Source organism: Gossypium hirsutum, chromosome A08 (assembly GCF_007990345.1).
Source record: "Gossypium hirsutum isolate 1008001.06 chromosome A08, Gossypium_hirsutum_v2.1, whole genome shotgun sequence".
NCBI classification, from domain to species: domain Eukaryota; kingdom Viridiplantae; phylum Streptophyta; class Magnoliopsida; order Malvales; family Malvaceae; genus Gossypium; species Gossypium hirsutum.
In genome coordinates, this window is record NC_053431.1 from 125638288 (window position 1) to 125660707 (window position 22420).

A 22420-nucleotide genomic window follows, 5' to 3' on the forward strand; every position below is an offset into this window, starting at 1 on the left:
AATCCCATGCCGATAGCAAATTTAGTAAGAGCTTTCAGGTGAGAAAGTGAAAGCTCTAAACCCGTTTCAAACAGCTGAAAAGGAAAATGTATAATAGTTACAAGGTATTCTACGAGTAATTTGCAACTTAAGAAAGCCAAATAATATAGAAAATGCCAAGAAGATGGCCAACCGGGAGAGGCGACGGTGGGGAGAGAAAGAGGGAAGGGAGAGCGGTGGTGGGGGGAGAGTTATTATTTTTTTTATTTTTAACCGATAAGCCTTCAATTTATAAAATGAAAAATGACACTTATATTCAGATGTTACTATATAACATGATATATTAGCAAAAACATATCTTATCCAACAAAACAATTATGTACAATCATCAAAGGTGGAGCTAGAAAAGCCATGAAGAAAAGCCTACCTTCCCATACTATTCCATATCATTAAGAACATAGAGCCTGAGTTTCCAAACAAAATATAGGGGTAGCTCATCCTAGCCAAGAACTTCAAATGACATTATAATAATATATACATGCATACATATATAGTAGAATAAAAAGGGCCAAAGAAGAATCCAACAGCCATTCTTCCATGAAATTAAAAAATCACAAACTAGAATTCAAACCAAAAGCAACAATGCTACCAATATTAAAGCTAAAATCACCATTTTAGTTTCAAAGCCAACACCGTCATACCTTCCGGCATGGGGACTCTTCCAACAGAGAACAACACATGATCCATCCCACCTCCTTGGAAAATAATACTCGGAATGCGGGCAATCTTCCGTACTGAACCATGTACATACTAACTACATCTCTAGACAACAGAGCATCAAAATAAGCTCCAATGTATGGAAAGGACCCAAGAATATCAAAAATATCTCACAAGGGTTGTATCACAATACACATTGGCCAACTTGTATGTTTTGCTAAAAAAGCAGCATGTTATTAAAGATAGAAGAACACCAACTAGTAAGACTAAAATCTGGAAGGGGCTATCATATCAACCTTTACTCTAAATATCCTTGGAGAGCTCCACCGTAGCTGCATGAGGCAATGGTATCGCTAATCGCATTCCTTCCAGCACATGGCATCATTTGCTCGTATAATGCTTCAATGTGTGAATTCAAAACTTCTGCCATCATGACTGTCCTACAACCAAAGACCGCTGAGAGAGATCCAATATCAGCTTTTTCTGCTGGTCGTTAATGTGGGGTAAACATGCATGTAAAAGATCAACTGGCATTTCTCTTTTAATTGCTTTTGTAACATCTGATTCATTGATGGCCATATTTGGTTTGACCTGCATACACAAGGACTGCATAACAGTATCATATTTGTTTATGCAATACTTGGTAAGAAGGTTAAAGAATTCGTCGAATGAGGCCTTCCAAAGAGATTGATTGGCCATATTGTAATTGCCAGCAGCTCTAAAATCAATCATGAGTTTTGTTGCCCTATCAAGAACAGACTTCAGAATAAGAGATGCCCAATCTCCACTGGGATTTCCAAGAGGGCGAAGAGGGGGCTGCTCTGAAGAACAAACCACAGCTGCAAGACAGACGCTAAGTGCACGAAGATCCATGCCATGAACACATGAGGAAATAACCTTCGAAAGGTTATCAGTAGTTTCCGCTCCTGGATCAGTCAGAAGGCCTCCAAACAAGAATCTTAAATGACGGAAAATGGCCATGCAGACAATTCGCATAAGCTCATCACCTGGAAAAAGAAGCTGAAGGTACCTTGCAAGCAACTTCCGGCCTTTGGGGAGGGCAACTATCCGTAAAAACACAAGATCATCCTTTTGAGCAAGCTCATCTGTGTGGCCATTCTTAGCAAGTGGGTCATCCAATTGAAGTGATGCAGCCAGCTCTTCCAACAAAACCTGTCGTCTTCGTCTCAGCTGGGCTCCACCATCCTGCAACTGATTAAACTTCAATAACCGATCAATATCATCTACATCAAGAAGAAGGCATAGACCATCCTCTATTGTAACTCTAGCAGCAAGCATTGGTTCCAGTTCAAGGGGCATATCAGAAGCTTTCTGATCATTGTTGGTGACAAAGGAAGAATTTGGAGGGTCAACTTCAAGAAGAGGGCGAGGCCTGCGAACTGAAGAGAAAGGTACCCTCCCAAGAGCATCAACTTGGAGAAAAGCGTGTGGCTCAGCATTTGCACGTGCTCGGGAAGGAAGATCCCTGAGATGAGTTGGGCAAAAATGATGTCTCAATGTTGCCCCAGCAGATTTTCTTGCAAGACAAGCTTGGTGGTAATAATCATCCACATAAGGATCATTACTGTGAGTTGCAGCGAGCTGCATTCTAAGAATGCCCTCAACCTCATCAGTTGACATGTATTTGGATCTAAATTTAGGCCATCCAATATCACTCCTCATTCCACTGCTATCAAAGCCAGGCTGAGAATACCTACCTTTTTGAGCCGATTTCGGTCTTTGATCTCTCAGATCACCAATACCAAGTATAGATTCAAATTTGTTCATTAGAGGTGGTGATGGAGAAAGATGAGGATTAACCAGTTGTGATTGAACCCCTGATAAATGGCTAAATGATGGCTGAACAGGGTGCTGCAGCCTCTGCTGGTGCGCCTGCAGCTGCGGCCTTAATTGTGATGTAATCAAACCATTTTGATGAGGTAACTGTTGTTGCAACATATTGGTCAAAACACTGGAATTATCTCCACCATGCAATTTTGGCCGGCTCTCCCATTGATTTGATGGAAAACTATTGCCAGAAAGACCAGGAGCAAAGTCAGGCATATTCCTGCCATAATTTAACCCCTGATGTAAATGTGGCATTTGAAACTGAGAACTAGAGAAGCCAGAGAGATTTGGTGAAGGTGCCATTTGTGATCCACCAACCATATATGGATTATTCAAGTGACCAGAATTTAGGTTTGGTGAAGCTTGATGGGATCTGCCACCAGGCGGAGGGTATGGCTTGTTATAAGAAGAATTTGGAACTACAATTGGTTCACTAGAAAAATGTTGCTTTTGCTGCTGCTCAGGGTATGAGGATGTCCTGTAGAGATGCTTTGAGTCCAAATTGGGTGACAGTTGTGATGACCAGTGCTTGTCTCTGGGAACATTTTCAGTTTCAAGAGCCTGCTGACCAAGCCAATAAGGTAATTCCTCCCCATGTGACCATTCAGCAACAGATGAACCTTGAAGGAGAAAACCATGGTCAGCATGATGATTGTTAAAAGGTATTGAAGGAAACCTTGCAAAGTGTCAGATGATGATTATTGATTATGATAATAATGTGTCATGGTGGAACAAATTAAGCAAAAGAAGGGACCAAATTCTTTAGCATTTGTTAAAACATTTAAATTTTAAGCTTCTTGATATAATAAAAAGTTAGCATAACACATAAAGGTTGTTCAGTTCCAACGTTTGGATATTCAATGATGTTCAGACTTTAGATGCTTAAGATACTTGAATATATGCAAAAATTCATGATTTATTTAGCACAAGAAACAAGTTTGGGGGGGGGGGGATAAAGCCAATTTAACTAAAATTCTACTTTGTAATAACCCAACCCACTCAATAGGCAACCTCTTAACCACCAAAGGGAATCCATCCCAGAATTTTAGTAAAACTATCTATCATCTTATCTTCTACTCAACTATATTACAGAAAGCATATCCACTGCACCTAAGGATCTATATGCATAATACAAACTGTATAGGAGTCTTATCAAATGTACAAGCAATGACCTTACACCAAATAAATTGATCATAATCTGGATATAACCAACCCACATTTTTCCATTTATTTTATCTAGATATGAAATCAACAACCTAAAACACTCCGAAAACAGTTATCCTGATCTATTTTCTTGATATTTATTCAACTTCATCCCCGGATATCTTATTTTATCAGCATTGATCCCAAGTATAACATATGAAGAGCTATAAGAAACAAAACCAAAAATGATTGGACCTCAAAAACATAAATTAAGTAATGAGATAAACAAATTCACCTTCTCTAGATCCCCTGTCACCAACAATCCCTGAGCCTCTTGGTCCATTGATGGCTGTGTTCAACTGCAACAAAATCACAAGGTAACATAAGCAAACTCTTAATCATCAATGCTAGACCAGAATTAACCACCAAGAATCATGCATCTCCATACTTGCCAGAGGTGAACTGTGATTTCCAGAAACATCAAGGAAAAAAATAGGAACTTTATCCCTTTATGGCTTTTTAATAGTACAAAAGATTTTATCTAGACACTAGCAAACAAGGAGAAATAAATTAAAAGGAGATTATCTTTTTGAAGAACTATAAGAAAATTAACCCAAATTATAAAGCAAAGTTAAGGTTCATTATAAAAGCAGCTTAATGCTAATGCCAATGCTCTTACTTAGTTAATAGAAGTTTGGAGGACCAATCTCGTTACAACACTGTTGGAAGAGTTTGGAAAGGAGTTGGTGAAACATTTTTTTGTCAATCTTAAGAATCTGAACAAGCTTAAAAGTAAGGTGAGCTTCAGTTAGATACTGAGATTTCATCCTTAAATTCAGTCAGCATGGAAATAAGGCCTAAAGCTAACAGTAAATTTGGTTCCAGAGGTATCTGCACCAACTATTGCTTGAACTCTCAACAGATCCATTTCTAGCATAGTTGAGAGGATTAAACTGATTTAGCCCCATAAAAGTATGAGAAGACAATACATTATTAGTTAACAAATGAAATTAGAAGCTAACCCTTCCTATTTCTAAAATATAGTAAATTACGTAGTGGACTTACCTTTGAAAATGTACTGGAAAGATCATCAATTTCTGATAAGGGTCTCAAAACTTCACCCTGCAAATATAAAGAGAAATTAGACCAAGCATCAAGCATATGAAATATTCTACTAAAATCAAATATGAGATGAATGATCTTGAAAATTAGTTAGTTACATGTGCCAAAAGTATCACCTAAAGTGATGAAATATTGATTAGAACATGAAATTTTAACTGCATTAGAAACCAATCTAAGTTTACCATTCCACGGATACAAGGAAGAACAACTCAAGCAGAAAGGGACAGTCTTCTATATCTTGCAACAGGGGTTGAGTTTTTGTCTAAAACTTCTGCATGATGGGTATAAAACATCCCACAAACTTATTCCATCAAGGAGGCTTCATATATAACTAGAAGTTGTAAATTCAAATATCCTTATCCTTCTGGGGAAAGAGGTGTTGTGAGGAAAGTTTCAGGTTGAAGGTGCAAGGGAATTCATATAATTCCAGGTCTTTCCCTCAATAAAAGGAACAGACAAATAAAGCACATGAGAAATCCTTAAGAAAAGCTTCCTAATACCTTCTCAACATATTTTCTCTGGGAAGTGATAGCATATGAGGAACAACAAATGTTACTTCAAGAAGCACCTATGTACAAGTAACACAATCTCCAATACAGATGCAGGATAACCAAGCCACTACATCACGGTAGCTTATACAATATAACTTTCTGAGAGAGAAGTACACAAGAGCTAATTTTTCATTGTGAAGAAGTCACAAAGAGAAGTAAATTAGTTTCAGAAAACAGCCCAACCAAGATGATTATGCTTTCAACTTATAAATAACATTGCCTCAAGGTTTGTAAAGTCTTGCAGAGACGTTTAGAACAATGTATAAAATGAGCTACTGCAAAGTTTTACTCCACAAACAAAAATAGAATGCCAAACACTAATCAAATGTGGAGGCCTCTATCTGTTCAAGGGCACAGGGGAAAGAAAAGCATCCACCATAACTCCAGAAGGCTACTTATTAGCATCATTTTTAGAAGGGAGAGATTTACTTCTCAAGCAAGTAACCACTGCTTTTGTCCTACATTGTATAAATTTGCAAGAACAATGGAGAAAGGAAAAACAGAACCGAAAAGAAAAAGAATATTAACCTCTTCTCCATCAAATAAAAACTCCTCTTCATCAAGTCCAACTGCAGGTAAATCCTCCTCCTCATCTAGTCCCCCCAATTCAACTTCCTCAAGAACATCATTTCCGAAAAACGCATATTGTGATGCATCAAATACTGCACCTCCTGCATCATAGTAAAGCTAATTTTACTAAAATATACTCCTAAACAGAAGAGGAAAAAAATATCACAACATAAGGTACATGTCATATCACTAAAAACAGTGCCAACAAGTGTCCCTGAAAAGAACCTCTATTAATCCAAACTTTTCACCAGAACATAAGTCCACACAAAATTATGAAAAAATAATAATGATAATAATACAAGAAAGAACAAGGAGTCTTTGTTTTACCCTTTCCCTTAAGATCAAACAGCAAGCAGTCAACTATCTATTCTAATCCACCATGCACCGTCACAAAAGCAACTTTTTACTGTATGCCCAAGGCCAAGGGGATGCCAAAACAGTTAGACACACAAGTTTGATCCTTGGAATTGGCAGAGAAGGGAGGAAAATGTCTCCATATGTACTATAATCATTTTTCTCATATGCGATTATTCGAAGTCAAAGTCAATTAATATAACCAAAGCAAAAGCACATTTAAATCATTAAGCTGCAGTACTCAAAATTCAAACTTTATAATTCCAATAATGTAAAAAATGCCAATGCCACTATGAAACAAAGCACCAACCTAAAACTAGAATCAAAATGTATTATTCACAATATAATACCTAACATAAACATTGGAAACCCAATAATCCCAGATCTAATTTCATTATTTTGTTAAAAAAAACCAATCAAGTTCTTAACTTTAAACATTTCAAATTTAACTTAGTTGAAATTTGAGCTTAAACCAAACTATCAAGCTAACCCAAAACTATTTTTACATACAAAATGAGAGCATAAATTGAGTAAATTAGAAGAAAAAGGAATAAAATATCAGACCTGTAGAAGTATCGCCAATTTGCTTAAGATTCTCAGAAGCGTCCATTTTTATCTACAATTCAAAATTACAACAAAAAAAAAGAGAAAACCCAAAACAAAAATCTCTCATTATTAACTGAATCTTCAACCAAATTGTTTCTTTCAGGCCAAAAAAATAGAGTAAAATAATTTATTTATTTTTTAAATAAAGGAATTCAAAGGGGGAAGGAATTTTAAAATAGAAAAAAAGTGGTTTAAAAAGCAAAAACCCTTTGCAAAGAAATGGCCTTTTCTTCAAGTCAAAATTATCGAAGACGAGAGATGGAGGGAGGAACCCTAAAGAAGAGCTAACAAAAGGGCAATTATTTTATATTTATTTATTAATAATTATTGGACAGACAGATAGATTAAAACAGAGCTAGGGATTGAAGTGAAATCTGGTTTTGTAGAGAAAATTAAAAACCGAATTATAATAATAATAATAATTTTCTTTGGATAGAAAATAACAAAGAAAATCAAATAAAAAGGAAAATAGTGAAAGATTGATACATTTATTTATTAAAAAAAATTATGATGACTTTAATTTCCTTTTGATATTCGATACTCTTTAGTTTAATTTTTTTAAACTTTAGGGTTTTTATAAGTTTAAACGAATCACGTGTATAAAAGAATTTGAATTTGAATCTCGAGCAAAATTATATTAACTCTTAATTATTAAGTTAATTATTCATTTTATTGACTTAAAATAAAAAATTCGAGATATTACAGTTATATATTTCATCAATTTGATTCTAATTTTAAATAAATTAATAAAATTTAACCTTTTATATTTATAAATTCTATTAATTTAATCTTAAAGCTTCTTAATCAAAACTTTCACCTTTTAAAATAGAAACATTCTAAATCTATATCTGTTTTTCCCCTCCCGTTTCATACGATATTTCACAAATATAAAAATTAATTTTCATTTATTTGATTCAGTAGAGGTAGGAGCAGTGCTTTTAGCATTGAAAGTATTTATATATTTGAAATAGAAGATAAATGATGTTCAACTGGTGTGCAAACAAGTCGCGGAGACCATGTCACTACAATCAACATTTGCAGATGAGAAAAATTGAGAAGGGAGGTAGTGTTATATTTTCGATGACAGAAAAGAAAGAAAATGAAATGGCCTCAACCTTGTATAAATCGTGGAGACATGTTTAAAACTTGGTGATAAACATTAGATTTGATGTCAAACGTCAATTTTTAATTGTAAAAAATATTACATTATGAGACGCTATAAATTTAAACTTTTGAATGCTGTTGTTGTTGTAATTACAATAAATCAATTCGAATGAAAAGATTAATTCTATATATACGATACATAATTAATATCTAAAAAATTAAAACCTAGATATAAAACGTGGGTTTTCAATACATAATTCTCAGAAACCAACATTATGATTAGTGTTGGGAGGAGTAATGTTGCTGACCTGGGATGACGAATGTTCATCCAGGAGATTTCATTTTTTGTCAACGTCATTAGAATTTTGGAATCTATTTTCATTAAATTTACCTCTGGTTTCTAATACATTATCAGTTAAATAAGGGTTAAAGTTCAAGAATTTAGGATTTCTTTTTTAATAACTAATTTTGGACTTGAAGTTTCAAGAAATAAAGTTATCTTAATCTATAGAAATGAAGGTTTTTTCTTTTTTTAGATTTTACAAATTTATAAATATAGAATGCCCATGTTTTAAAATTTGAAAGTTTTGGGTAGTAATTTTGAGGATTAAATTGATAGAATTTGTAAATATAAAGGGTTATTTTTTTTGAATTATTTAGAATTAGGACCAATTTGGTAGAATATGTAAGTATTAAGAACTAAATATGTTATTATACCAATTAGAAAAAGGCTTTTCGTTATCAATTTAACAATAGATGACCAAAATAGGAACGAATTCAAACGTTAGTGCCTAAATTAAAAATTTTTAAAGTTGGGTGATCAAAACAAGAATGCGGGCATAGTTGGGTGACTATTTGTATAGTTTACCCTAAAAACAATGGCGAAGCCAAAACCTTTTTCCAGTGGATCGAGATCGAGCTATATATTTTTTATGAGAGTTAAAATACAATTTCACCATTATATTGGTATATATGTTTATAGTTTTTAGAAGAATTGAATCGAAATTCTACCTGTTGAAACCTTTTTGAGCTCGACTTTTTATTTTTTAAAAGAAGATGGAGTCACCACTAATTCTTTTATTAAGTGTGATTGAGTCACCTCAAATTTGATCATTTTAAATAAAAGGTTAATTTTACTAAAACGATGATTTTCGATATACAAAATTTACCAAAAATGGGCTTAGAAGTTAGTTACGTATGAGAAAGGATTAACACCCTCATAATACCTGAAATTGGTACTTATTTCTCGAATCCCCTAATTAAAGAACATCGTTTTAGTTCTAATTATTTTCTATGCATCGGGTAGAAACAAATATAACATTTAATGCGATGTGCAATTAATTTCTTTGAATATAGTGTGGAGGTGATCAAATATATTTAAATATGATGTATAATATGGTGATGGCAAAATAAAAATAAAATAACTATGTGAGTAAAAATAAAATCAATAATTATGACATTAATCGATGATGATGACAATAATAATTATGATATGATTAATACCAAAATAAAAATTAAAAGTGAAAACATAAAAATAAAAAAAAAGTGTAAAAAAAGGAGTAAAAATATAAATAAAATAAATTAGCAATGTTGAAAATTAAAAGATAAAAAGAAGGGCTAAATTGAGATTATAACAAAATTTAAAGCCTAAATTATAAGAAAATAGAACATAAAAGATTAAATTAAAATAAAATAGAAAAGTAAAGGGGCTCGGAGGGCAATTTTCCCAATCCAATTTACACGTCATTCCCAAAGGGATTATTAGTGGGTCGGAGGGACTAAATTGCACAAGAGTAAAATAAAAGGGAAAAAATAGAAATGAAATAATGAACTATAGGATGAAATTGAAAAAAAGCAAAAAAGCGGAAGGGTCAAAGAAGCAATTAGACCTTCCCCTAACATGCAGATCCCAAGGGAATCTGGGTCGGGTCATCGAGTCGGCCCCAAAACGACATCATTTTGGAGCGTTTAGGCCACGACGAAAAAACGTTGTTTAGGTGACCCCTATTTAAGTAAAAAAATTAAAAAAATCATTTCCAAATTGTTTTTTTTAATTCTTTTCTTTCTTTTTTCTCTGAAGCCATATCTGAGTTCGGCCACAAGGCCGTTGTTGCTCTGCCGTGGCCAACGGTCATCAACGACGGCGACCATCGCCTCCGATGGCTGGAGTTACAAAAAATAAGCTTTTCCAGCCTTTTTGATCCCCCAATACCCAGATCTAAAGGCGATGCCTTCTAAACTCGAAAAAAAATCCAAAAAACTTCTAGCCTTTTCTCTTTTTCTGAATGCACACCCCTCGTCGAAGCCCAGGTGGAACCCTTGTGGGTTTTGAGGCTTTCGGGGTCGGAGAAGACCTTTGACGACGGCAGGAAGTGAAACGACACAGGTAAAAAAAAAACTTTATTTTTTTATTTATTATGCTTTTCTAATAAAAAAAACAAAACGAATCACCTTTGTTTTTCTTTTAACATTTAGTTTTTTGTATTCGATTTTTTTAAATCTATTCAATTGCTTTTGTAAAAAAATACATGTGGTTGTTATGGCTTTTATAGCTAAATATATTACAGAATATTCATTTTTGTATTTTTATTTTTGTTGTTTCTACTCTCTGTCCTTTTTTGTTTTTTTCTTTTGCAGGTGCTCGTGGTAAGGTCAACAATGCTAAGGAGCCATGCCTTGCCATTTCGGTGAAAGGAAGGGGAGAGACCTCGGGTTGCGCATCTGCTAACGTGGCGAAGGAGTGGCACCGAAGCTTTCAAAGGTGAAACTAGGGATTTGGTTAGTTTTTAGGGTTTTGGGCTTGGGTTGGTGTAGTATTGGGCTTTAGGATTTTGGGTTAGGTGATGTATTTGGGGCTTGACTTGGGCTTGTAAAATGAACTCTTAATGGACTTGTTTATTTTTTAGTTTATCTGTTTTTTGTCTATTTTTGTGTGGGCTGAATAAAATTGGTCTATTACACTATCATTTTTGAAAAGCCAAACTATAATATTTTTATTTATTAACTTAAACTTTTTAATAGATTTTCAACGATCAAAAGCATAATCTTCTATTTTAAGGGGCTAAAGCCGTTGCTTGTCCCTTACTTTCGCCTCTGATCAGAATGACGTCGAGTTGGGTTGAATACTTAAACGAAGTGCAAAGCTTTTCAAATGCTATATTTTTCATCAAAGACTTAAACCCTAAAACCATATTTAAAGAATATCACACACTTTATTACTCAACCTATCGTAAACTCGAGCTAAAGCAAAATCATATTTGATATCTTTTGGTCTTTTTAATTGCATCTATACTTAGCTTCTAGTTAGACTTGTCCAAAGGTAGGATAGTTCGCCCGATCCGACTTGAGTCGAGTTTGTATAAGGATTTTTAATTTGTACTTTGGACCTGCTTAGCTTGAATTCAAATTAAACAAATTTTCTTAAATTAAAATTTAATTATAAAAATATATAAAATATCAACTAAAAATGAGCTTGTGCTTGAATTTTTTTTAGATTCGATCCGACCCGACTCATGGGCAACTCTCTTTTAGTTTAATGAAAACTGTTTAACTCTTAATTACCCAAAACAAACATAATTTTCTTTTTAAAAAAATATAATTGTAGCATAATTCCATCAAAATTTATGCTCTAAAATCATCCAAATAGGGAAAACATAAAAACAAAGTTAAAAAACTTAAAACCAATTAATAAGATAAATATGTCACTTAATCTTCTTAATGAAGTCTAAAGTTCGAATCTCGGCATCGTCTCTAATGAAACTCCACCATAGGAAGGTGAGTGGAACAGTTGTGCCATGCCATAAAGAATGAGCATCAAACACTCCATAATGAGGAGGGAAATCATAGATCTCCAAAAGCATTGCAAGGCCACTTCCGAAGACCACCGTCCACAGCTTCCACCGTGATGGATGGCGAGTCACGCCGGCCCAAATTGCCCATACCAGAAATTGAGCAACCCCCATTATTGCACAAACTTTCATGTTCCACCCTGTATGAAAGTTTCATATCATGTTATGCATGTGTAAAGCATGATGTTCTGTGACAATGCAAGCTTCTCATATCATAAAATGTTAAAGCAGAATTAACCCGAGATCAGAGATGTTACCGTAGTCGAGGTTATAGAAGTTGAGGTACAAAATATGTGTAGTGAAAAAGGCGAGAAATGGAGCAGCAACCATGACCCTAGCAGCCTCATCTCTCACATTAAAGCTTCTAAGTATAGATAGAATAAGAGAGTAACCAAGTAGTGCCACAGCAGATGAATAGTCTAAAGATTCTGTTAAATCCACTTCGCTGTAATTCGAATTAATAGACATTTCAGATATTGAAACGAGGCCATCATACATGCATACATATAGTTACTTTCATCTGCTGTGGTACGTGTAAGTACAGACATTTCAGAAAGAGAGATTTTAGAGCTTATAAGCATGGTGAGTAGGTTAAGTTAAGCATCGACAAGGAGCAACATGGCATTAGGTGCATCAGTTAACATATTCTTGCACCTAAACATATAAAAGGTCATCGTGATTGGTACGTGTAAGTACAAACTATGTTGCTCTGACTGTTCATGTTAATGCACGCCTCAAACTAGGCCTGGACCGCCTGGTAGTGAAGATGATGATCCCCGAAACATACAAGAGATGTGAATGGAGAAAATGCTTACCGAGTATGGAAAACAATGCTCCAAAACCATGAATTCATCGCCAAGATGGCGTATACGTGGCACAAACTTGCAAATTCGTAGTACGCCTTCTTATCTTGGTTTAAAGGCAAGTTGTAGTAAAGAAGGTTGACAAAGGATAGCCAACCATGAAGATGCATTGCAAGGTTGAGTGCGGAGAAAGCAACAGAAGCTGGTTCCTGAGAGAAAAAGAGAGTCTAGACTCTGAGTCAAGAGAAATAATGCGAACACTGTGATTATGTTCCAAATAATCTTTATCGAGGTCAAACCTGAATTCCGAGAACTCGCTTGAAGGGCCATTTACCATGATACTTGATAGGTTCTTCACCACGTTCTTCTCTTTCTTTCTCTCTGTCGATCATGCAAGCGTAACGACAATCACTTTCGCATTCCCATTGTTTCCACTTCAAGTAAAGTGGTTCTTTCATATACCATGGACCATCAACGAGAACCCCATTAGAAGGAAAGTTGCAGTGTCGAAAGCATTGATCTCCAACACATCCGGTTTCCTCACATTCTGCCAGACAAGACCTAAAATTCAAAACATTCCATCTAATCAATCCATACAGAGAGGTATATGAATCATTAAATCTAAACACCCTTGCTCTATTTCAAAGCATAATGCTGTTACAGAACTCCCATAAACCAAAATGATATATGTACATTTCTTCAAAACATTGTTTCCTAATGAGATATATTCTTTTGGGTGACTTTAGGTAGAAAAAAACAAAGTGTTGATTCCACTAACACTTGCAATAAAAAATGAGTTTTCTTATATTGATCAACCTTAATCATTGATCTGGCCATGGTCCGTGCTATCAGATATTTGTATATTTGAATCAACCTTAATCAGAATCCCTTAACTCATATGCAACACTAGCCATATAGGGGCCATTATTTCTTGGACTTGCATCAAGAACGTTATGCATTGGTATTGCAATCACGATCCGGCAAGACCTGCCTTAAATAGTTTAACCAAATGAATGGTATAACAATTGTTTCAATTCAAATAAATGACAATTGCAAACTGACAACTAAGTAATATGCATACCTATTGGGAGATTTCCACATGGAAAATATATTTCTTAATCTCAAACTTTATATACTTATCAATGTCACAAGAGGTCAAAGTTAAGGTTATTCATTCATATTCACTTCGTGAGATCGAATCACAAGAATTACTTGCTAGTGGTGTGTAGCTCCCACTATTAATGTGTGAGCTGTAAAAAAAAAGTATTAATGCATTATTAAAGGCCTGAACTTGACAATTGTTCTTACATTAGGGTTTGAACTTTTTTTTGTCTAAATTAATCCTTAGACTAGGTAATTGTTCCCACATTGAGACCTGACCTAGGCAATTGCTCTCATATGGGACTTGAACTTAGAAATTGTTCTCACATTGAGGCTAAGATTTTTTTTGTCCAATATTTAAATAAATATCATTGATTAACTTAAACTAAAAAATGTTCAAATCCCAATATGGAACCACTAGCAAGTTCAAACCTCAAATAATGTATTAATAATTTCACAAGATCCTTGGGCGTTGTCATACGCTTATATAGCAATTTCCCATGATAGTTTGGAAAATAACTGTTTTTTCCTACTATGTACAAATACTTAAATGATGCATAAACTAAAGGTAGAACATTCACAAATTAAGGAAACAAAAAATTTTGTGTTCAAGTTTTCACGAAACCGATCCCAGACGATTCTTGCCCCCTACCCTTTATAAAAAAAAAAGGCAATGGAGAACAATAGAAAGAAGAGAAAAACCTGTAATGTAAATCAGAATCACCCTCACTTGCATTCAAGACTCCAACAAGAAATGAAATCATCATAAAAACAGCTATCGAATAACGATCCATCATCATCTGAATGGAAAAAAAGAAGAAGAAGAAGAAAAAACCAATTGAAAATGAGGAATAGAAGCTTAAATAATTAAATGGGCAATTTTAATTTCTGGGTTTTTTTTTTTGTCATTTGTAAGGTTAGATAAAAAAGCAAACATAAGAGGAATGCAAATTGTAAGATTAGATCAAAATGGGTCAAAAAGAAAAACATGAGTAAAAAATTTAATATTTTTTAACCTTGTGGATGGAAAATCCAGTTGACATTGTGATGGTTGTTGTAAGCAATGCACCATCAATGCAAAAGTATAACCAAAGAATGAAGAAGATGGAGAGAAATCAATGCAACAGAATGGAAGGAAGAGAACATTTCATTTTCCTTTTAATTTGTCCAAAATTAGTATTCGAATCAACTTTATTTGGATTATATTTGATTTTAATTTAAGTAAATTTAATTATTAAATCAAATTAAATTAAATTTAAATAATTGAATTGATTGTATTGATTTTTAAAGTTTGGATCATAATTCTAATTCTAATTAATATATACAATATAATTGGTTGAGTTACTCGAATTAATAATTAGTCATTGCCACGTCAACTTATAAGCTCTCAATATAATAAGGTCAGTATTGATTTGGTAAGTTAAAGCTTCCAATATAACAAGTAGTGATCGAAAGTGATAATGCTTTATTGGTTGATTTAATAGGAAATGATTATGTGATTGATAGTAACATTTCAGAGCTACAATTGATATATGATTTATGCAAAAAAAATTGGCAACTCAAGTTTCGAAATATACTAGTAAATTGTATGGCTAAAGCTGTCAATAGTTAACTTAACAAGTTGTCGATGTTTGAAGTTATATCTGTTCATGCTTGATTTATCTTTAAAGATGATTTACACCAAATATCGGATGCTATATACCTTCAACAGTCCCTTTATTTACTAAAATAAAAAATAAAAAGAGTTTCCAACCCAATTATTTTGGGTATTTTGAGATTGTCTTGTTTGTATGAAATATCTATCTTCTATTGTTCCAGGTTAGCGAGAGACGTGTCCATTATAGGGGGAATAAAGGCACAATAAGGTTATACATTGTGTATGAAACAATAATTAAGGCAACCAAGTTTTCAACTTTGACATCCAAACACATGTAAAACACAATGCAAAGAGAAATTAATATGTTGTGAAGTCAAAAAAGATGGGTCAAACAAATAACATATAATTTACTATATTCCTATAAAAAACACTATGGAGAATGTATGAAATATTTTTTCTAATTTTGTACACTATAATTTAGTAATAATTACATTCCTATAAAGTAAACCTCCTTGGTTATTTTATAATTGTAAAAAAATATGAAACTAATGTATGGGCATGCCGATATTATTTCTTTTTGGTAGTTTGCCAAAAAAAATTTTGTGCACTAATATTTTTTTTTTTTACTTATAAGATTATGTATTGTTATTGATCTGATACAAATTCATAAAGAAAGTAGAAAACTAATTATCTTCATTTATGATCAACATAGAAATAAAAAAAATATATTATAATGTATTAAAAATTTTACATCCACCCACGACGTGTGTGAAAGAAAATATTTTATATTAAAATTTTAAAAATGTTTTCAATAACGAATATTGAGACTAAAGTGGTAATGAACTTACATTTTAATATTATTGAACATGTGTTCGATTTTTGAATTTATAATTTAAATCTTTTTATTTAAATATAATATAAAAGTATGAAAAGATAAAATTGTCATCATATTAATATTAATTATAATTTTAAAAATAAATATTTTTGTAGTTTCCCAACTCAATTAAGAATGACACAAACTCAGTAAAATGTTTAAATATAAGTATTACATAAATAAATAAAAACTCTACAAATGGATTTAAGATGATGTCATATGCACTTAGAGTGTGAAAATAAGAGAAAATATTTGGTACACTAAGCCGAGTGATGACTAATGAATGTAATATATTTTTTAAAAAATATCTAACAAATAAATATATAAAAGAATGGGACATATGACAATTTTTTTTAACTCTGCTTATGAAGTTAAAAAGCGCATTGCCCATTATCGAATTCTTTAAACAAATACTTAATATCCTTCTAAACTTGAACCCGCTTGTATAATTTTTTTTACCATGAACGAAAATAGAAAAACTTTCGGAACATCAAATATGTAAAATTTTATCTTGTTACCTTTTAATAATTCAAATTCGATTCAACCGCACACTGTTGAAACTTAATCTTTTTGCTTTTTAACCTTCAACATACTTCACACAACGAATGGAATATAACAATGCACCTTGTTGATCAACATTACCACACAAAAGTTGTTGCATATGTAATGCTAATTTTTTTTCGATGCCCCATTCTCTTAATAAGTAGAACAAGTGCAGTATGTGGCGGTGGCCAATGTCCAAAATTCAAAATTTGACTAAACTTCCGACCATCATCAATAAAATGTGCTGTCAAACAAAGATAACTATCAGTTGTGCATCATGTCCACATATCACATGTCAAACAAACCCTACTTGAATGCTTTTCCAAACAAAGTTGAAGTATCTCTTTCATTCCTTTGTTGTAATTTCAAACAATCTAACCTTAATTACAAGTATTCCTACACGTGGGTTTGAAAAAAACTACAATAATACACATTAAAATCCAAATAAATTCGAGTTTGAAATAATACAAATTCAAAGATAAGTTGATTTAAGTCGGTCTGAATCCGTTCATTTTTCACCTCTAATTAATATCTCTAAAACATAAAATATTACAACTATTTATTACGAGCTTTTAAATAGATACGGTTAATCAATATTTATTTACTATCACTAGCTTTAATTCAACTCTACTCTGATCAATATTACAAATTATTAAATACTTCAATAACATATTGTAAATTTAAAACATTAAATTTAATTTAATCTTAAGATAAATTAAAAATAAAATTTAAATTTTAAAATAATAAAATTAATTTACATATTATAAAAATAACATGAAAAATGGGTCTGAGGCACTTACTTTTTCCCTTTCCAAGCTTTGTGTCTAGTTATAAATGTATGTGAGAGATACCGGTTTTCCATTAATTTGTAAATTGTAATGTTGTTTTTATAATATTTAAATTAATTTTATTCTTTATAATTTATAATATTATTTAATTAAGTCTAATATTTTGATTTTACAATATAAATTTCAATTAAAAAATTATTGAAGTAATTTATAATTTGCAACATTATTTTTAATTTTATTTCAAATTATAATTTATAACATAAATTATGTTACAAATTATATTATAAATTATGATATAAAACTTAATTCAGTTTATTAAAATTTAATTAAAATATAAAATTATAAACTTAATTCAGTTTTTAAATTATAAAATATAAATAATAGAATATAAATTGTTCAATAATTTTATAAATAAAATTTGTAATTTCAATTTGAAATATTAAACTTCCTTAAATAATATTATAAATCAAAATAAAATTTTTATTTAAATGTTATTAAAAAATTACATGACAATTAATAAATATTTAGTGAGTTTTGGAAATTCCTTTTTAATTAAAAATTATAAAAATTATACAAAAATTTAATTAAAATTTATAAAAATAAAAAGGATTTGATGGGAGGTGATGTGACATTATCTTGAAATTAGAAACCGAGTAAACTTCAAAATAGTCACTTTCATTTGTCTCAAGTTACATTTTAGTCACTTATATTTGAAATGTTATATTTTAATCACTTACGTTATCGTGTTGTAACATTTTAGCCACTGAACCGTTAATTATCGTTAACAATGTAATGGTAAGCTGACGTGGCACGTTAAATCATCATTTCAAATAAAAAATTTAGGTTAAGTTATACAATTGCTCCCTATAATTTTTGTTTTGAGCAATTTAATTTTTTTCTTTTATGTTCTTTTTAACTTTCGTTTTTTTCTTTATTTTCCATTCTCTTCTCCCTCTATTTCTCTCCTTTCTCTATTTTTTTTAATGTGGTTTTTCTATATTTTCTATTTGTTAAAATTAGTCCCTGTATTTTTATTTTTTTGACTAATTTATTTTTTCTTTTTATTTCTTTATTTGTTAAAGTCAAATATCTTTTATTACATACTTTGTGTGTAAACCAGGAAACCATTTTCGACCATTGCAAGATGAATAAAACCGATCCTATTGAATTAATCAATACCAATTCTTCTTCGATATGTAATAGAACACCAAGCTAAATTCTACAAAAGACATTGGTTTGCTTACCAAATTGACTCCATGAACTAGAAACCTAGCTAACCCTAACGAGATCAGAAGGGTTACCCAGATTGATGAGAATCTTCATTGAAATATCAGGTCCAAACAATTCTATAAAATCATTACAATAATCCATTTTTGGATCCCTTGTATAGCTTTAGCAATAACTGTAAAATATCAAAAACCTCAATTCGCAATTGTCTATAATCAACAAAAAAGATTAAAAAATATAATATTTATTCTAGGTTTTCATTGAAGATCAATACAAAATTGTTACCCTAAGCTGAAAACATATTAAAAGCTAATTAAAAGGAAGATCAAACAAAACATACAGAAAATATCCAATACCAAAATAAAAGTCTATTGATTAGTTTTAACAAATGGAAAACATATAAAAATTATGTTAAAAAATGAAAAAGGGATGAAAATAGAGAGAGAATCAGAAGAAAATGGAAAATAGAGAAAAAAAGTTAAAAACATAAATGAACAAATTAAACTGCTCAGAATGAAAAAAATATAGGGTCCAATTGCATAATTTAACTTAAAATTTTCATTTAAAATAATGATTTAAAGTGCCACGTTAGTTTACCTTTAAACTGTTAATAGCAATTAACAATTCAATGATTAAAAGATTACAACACGATAACGTAAGTGACTAAAACATAATATTTCAAACGTAAATAACTAAAATGTAACTTGAGGTAAATAAAATTAACTATTTTTGTAGCTTTATTTTATGTGCAGTAGTAATTATGCACTTGATCCAATGATGTCTGACAGCAAGTCAAAGTCTTGCTATAAATATTTTATACATTTTTCCCCTTAATAATAGCTCAAATGTTCTATAAAAAAAAACAAAAATAATAGGTCAAATATGGATGGTGCACACCCTTCTTGTTAGAAACGTTTTCTTTCTTGAAAGATTAAAAGATATAAACTAATATTTAGTCCCTAAATTTGATATTTTTTTCAATTTAATCCCTTTTTTCTACATTAGTCTCGAAATTTGGTAACTGTTCCCAATTTATTCTTTAAGAATACCATTTCATGAACTAAAAAAAAAGTACATAGAATCCAAAAATACACATATTATTAAAATTATAAAGAAATTATATTTTTTATTTTATAAAAGTTTTAGGTGATAACTTGACACAATTTAAGAATTCTATGTAATCATACTTTAACAGAATTCAAATCAAGATCAATTTGAAAAAAAAAAACTCTGTTAAATTTTAAACTAATGTGAACAATTCTAAGGACTAAATATTCATTTATCCCGTACTAGAAAAATGCTTTTTAACTTTCTTTTCCTTGGTCTAAGAAAGTATATTCTATCGTGGACTAACTTGTAAGAATATAAATATGGAATAGGATATATGATTTTTTTTATTAAGTCTATATTTGACTGAACAGTGGGGTCTATTTTTTGTTTTTCATGTTTTTAACATTTTCCTAATTAGGTTAATTATATTAAGTATTCTCAAACTAGGATTTAGATTTTTAATTGGTACTCAAATTTTAATATGTTCTAAATTAATCTTATCAGTATTGTATTAATCATATTTTTCTATTAGATTAGTCGTCAACTTTGGTATTAAAAGTTATCTATATAATAAGTAGAGAAATATTTAACATTTGATCTACGTGTTTTAAATACGATCTACATAATATCCAAGTTAGAATTTAATATCCAAGCTAATGAGTATACATAAAGACTTGATTGGTACAATCTTGATACTTTAAGATTCGATTAAAACGTTTTAAAATTTTAACCATAATTTAGAGACGACACTTATTGAAACTTAATATGATGCTTTTTTCAACATTAATATCATTATAGGTTCTTATCATACTTGTTCTTTATGATACAATGCCTAGAACTACCAATAGCTCCTCCCCACCTCTTAAATATGAGGATAATGCACTTCAACGCATTCTAACCCACATCTTTCTACACTGACAATAATGCCAATACCAATCCAGTTAAAACTCAACCCGCAACTTAATAAGATAGTTAAGATTGTACATGACAGAAAATGTAGTATCTCTTTCCAAAATTGTGTATAATAATGATTAAATTAAATTAGTAACTTTTCACAGTAGCTAAAATTTTAAATTTTCATTTAAATTATTGAATACAAGCAAATTATAACAACTTATTATGAAAAAATAACTTGTAACACAATTAAAAATTATATAAAATTGAAGGGGTTTATATTAGAATTTTCCTCTTCACAAATATATATTTTTTCTTTCATTCTCACATGTCAAATGTATATAGTTTGAACACATTAAAAATTTAAAAACCTCGAAATATATAATAAATTTTATTATCAGTGGTTTAGTGTGTGTATAAATTAGTTATAATAACTAAATTTAAATAATTTAATGAATGCATATTGTAATGTTGATTATAATTATAAAATAATACATGTGACTTTAATTAATAACAGTGTAAAATAGTACTTATATATGGATACATTAATTTATTGTATTTAATTTAAAAGACACATTATTATTTTTGAACCAATACCTCTTTTCTTTAAACATTATTATTTCGCTCTTTTATATAATATAAACAATAATATATCGTATATAAATAAGACATAAATATATTATCATATATAAATAAATTTTAAATTATATCTCACATAAAATTTTTCAAATTAAGAAATTCTAAAAAGCTTATGTAAATAGTGAAAAAATTGACACTTATTTTATACTTTATAGTGTAAGTGATTCACTTTCATATATCATATATTATGTATAAATAGTATAAATTACTATATAAATAATAAAAAATAATATACATTATTATATAAATAAATTTAAACTATAAATTGTCTTTTATTAATTTCTTTAAATGAAGAAACTATGAAGAGTTTATGTAAATAGTGAATAAATTAACATTTACTTATAGTGTAAGTGTGAGTTATGAAAATGATCTTTAATTAATATGAGATTTATAGTAGAAGTGAAATAAGTGTAAGTGTCTAGGTTACTTGCGAAACAAATAAAGTCAATTTCTATAGTTAAAGACATTAGATTCCATCGAGACTCTTATGGAAGTTTTATCTTATGTTGTTTTTTAGCTTTACTTTAGAAAAAGGATTAGATTATAACTCTTATGTAAGCAAAACTTAAGTAGTATATAAACTTAAATTTTGTCTAGGTTAGGGTATTCATTGAGAGTAACCGAGAGATTGAGAGTTTGGTAGAGCACAAATTTGTTCAAGTTAGAAATGTGTATGCGTGCATTATGTTTGTAAGCAATCAAGAGAATCGTTTGAGTTGCATAACTAAGCTTTCGAGAGGAAGCTTAGTGGGAAAAGATTTAGTCTTTGTATAATGGTGAGGTTACTAAATTAGTGAGTGTTAGACTACTGTTAGGACTTAAATTATTAGTTGTACTATGATAAAGCATCATTATTATAGGTAAGGCCTTACAGACGCAGACTGAGGTCAAATTGTGTAAACAATCTTAATATTTATCTTTATCTTTTACGCAATTTTAATTTTGTGATTTAAATTGTGGCTAAATTCTAAGCATTATTGCAGCCACAATTTCTATTTTGCAAAGCAAGTAGTGCCTCATTTCTTCAAATAATATATATTATTATTATATAAATAACTTTAA

General features: G+C 30.8%; 2 protein-coding genes across 3 annotated transcripts; both read right to left on the reverse strand.

Annotated features, from left to right (window-relative positions):
* Window positions 1–479: 479 nt before the first annotated feature.
* On the reverse strand, window positions 480–7431 carry LOC107909163 (protein PAT1 homolog). Its single transcript, XM_016836611.2, has 5 exons — window positions 6849–7431; window positions 5889–6031; window positions 4753–4809; window positions 3983–4046; window positions 480–3164 (listed from the first exon to the last, which is right to left on the reverse strand). Exons 1-5 carry the CDS (start codon window positions 6892–6894, stop codon window positions 1126–1128), a joined length of 2349 nt encoding a protein of 782 aa, XP_016692100.2. The 5' UTR covers window positions 6895–7431; the 3' UTR covers window positions 480–1125.
* Window positions 7432–11521: 4090 nt separating this feature from the next.
* Window positions 11522–14902, reverse strand: LOC107908204 (post-GPI attachment to proteins factor 3). 2 transcript variants are annotated; one of them, XM_041075241.1, is made up of 6 exons: window positions 14763–14902; window positions 14449–14546; window positions 12945–13206; window positions 12658–12854; window positions 12100–12206; window positions 11522–11982 (listed from the first exon to the last, which is right to left on the reverse strand). In XM_041075241.1, exons 1-6 carry the CDS (start codon window positions 14787–14789, stop codon window positions 11696–11698), a joined length of 978 nt encoding a protein of 325 aa, XP_040931175.1. In that variant the 5' UTR covers window positions 14790–14902; the 3' UTR covers window positions 11522–11695. The 2 variants fall into 2 exon arrangements, with proteins under 2 accessions (XP_040931175.1, XP_016690937.2); XM_016835448.2 differs by having other exon boundaries at window positions 11523–11982; window positions 12100–12287.
* Between the last annotated feature and the right edge of the window lie 7518 nt (window positions 14903–22420).

Excerpts from the sequence above, each read along its gene's own strand:
- LOC107909163 (XM_016836611.2), bottom strand. The coding sequence starts at position 6,894 with ATGGACGCTTCTGAGAATCTTAAGCAAATTGGCGATACTTCTACAG. Across the intron at positions 6,032-6,848 it reads AATTGGCGATACTTCTACAG|GAGGTGCAGTATTTGATGCA; the intron begins GTCTGATATTTT and ends ACTATGATGCAG. Across the intron at positions 4,810-5,888 it reads TTTTATTTGATGGAGAAGAG|GGTGAAGTTTTGAGACCCTT; the intron begins GTTAATATTCTT and ends TTATATTTGCAG.
- LOC107908204 (XM_016835448.2), bottom strand. The coding sequence starts at position 14,789 with ATGTCAACTGGATTTTCCATCCACAAG. Across the intron at positions 14,547-14,762 it reads CTGGATTTTCCATCCACAAG|ATGATGATGGATCGTTATTC; the intron begins GTTAAAAAATAT and ends TTTTCCATTCAG. Across the intron at positions 11,983-12,099 it reads CTTCTATAACCTCGACTACG|GGTGGAACATGAAAGTTTGT; the intron begins GTAACATCTCTG and ends ACTTTCATACAG.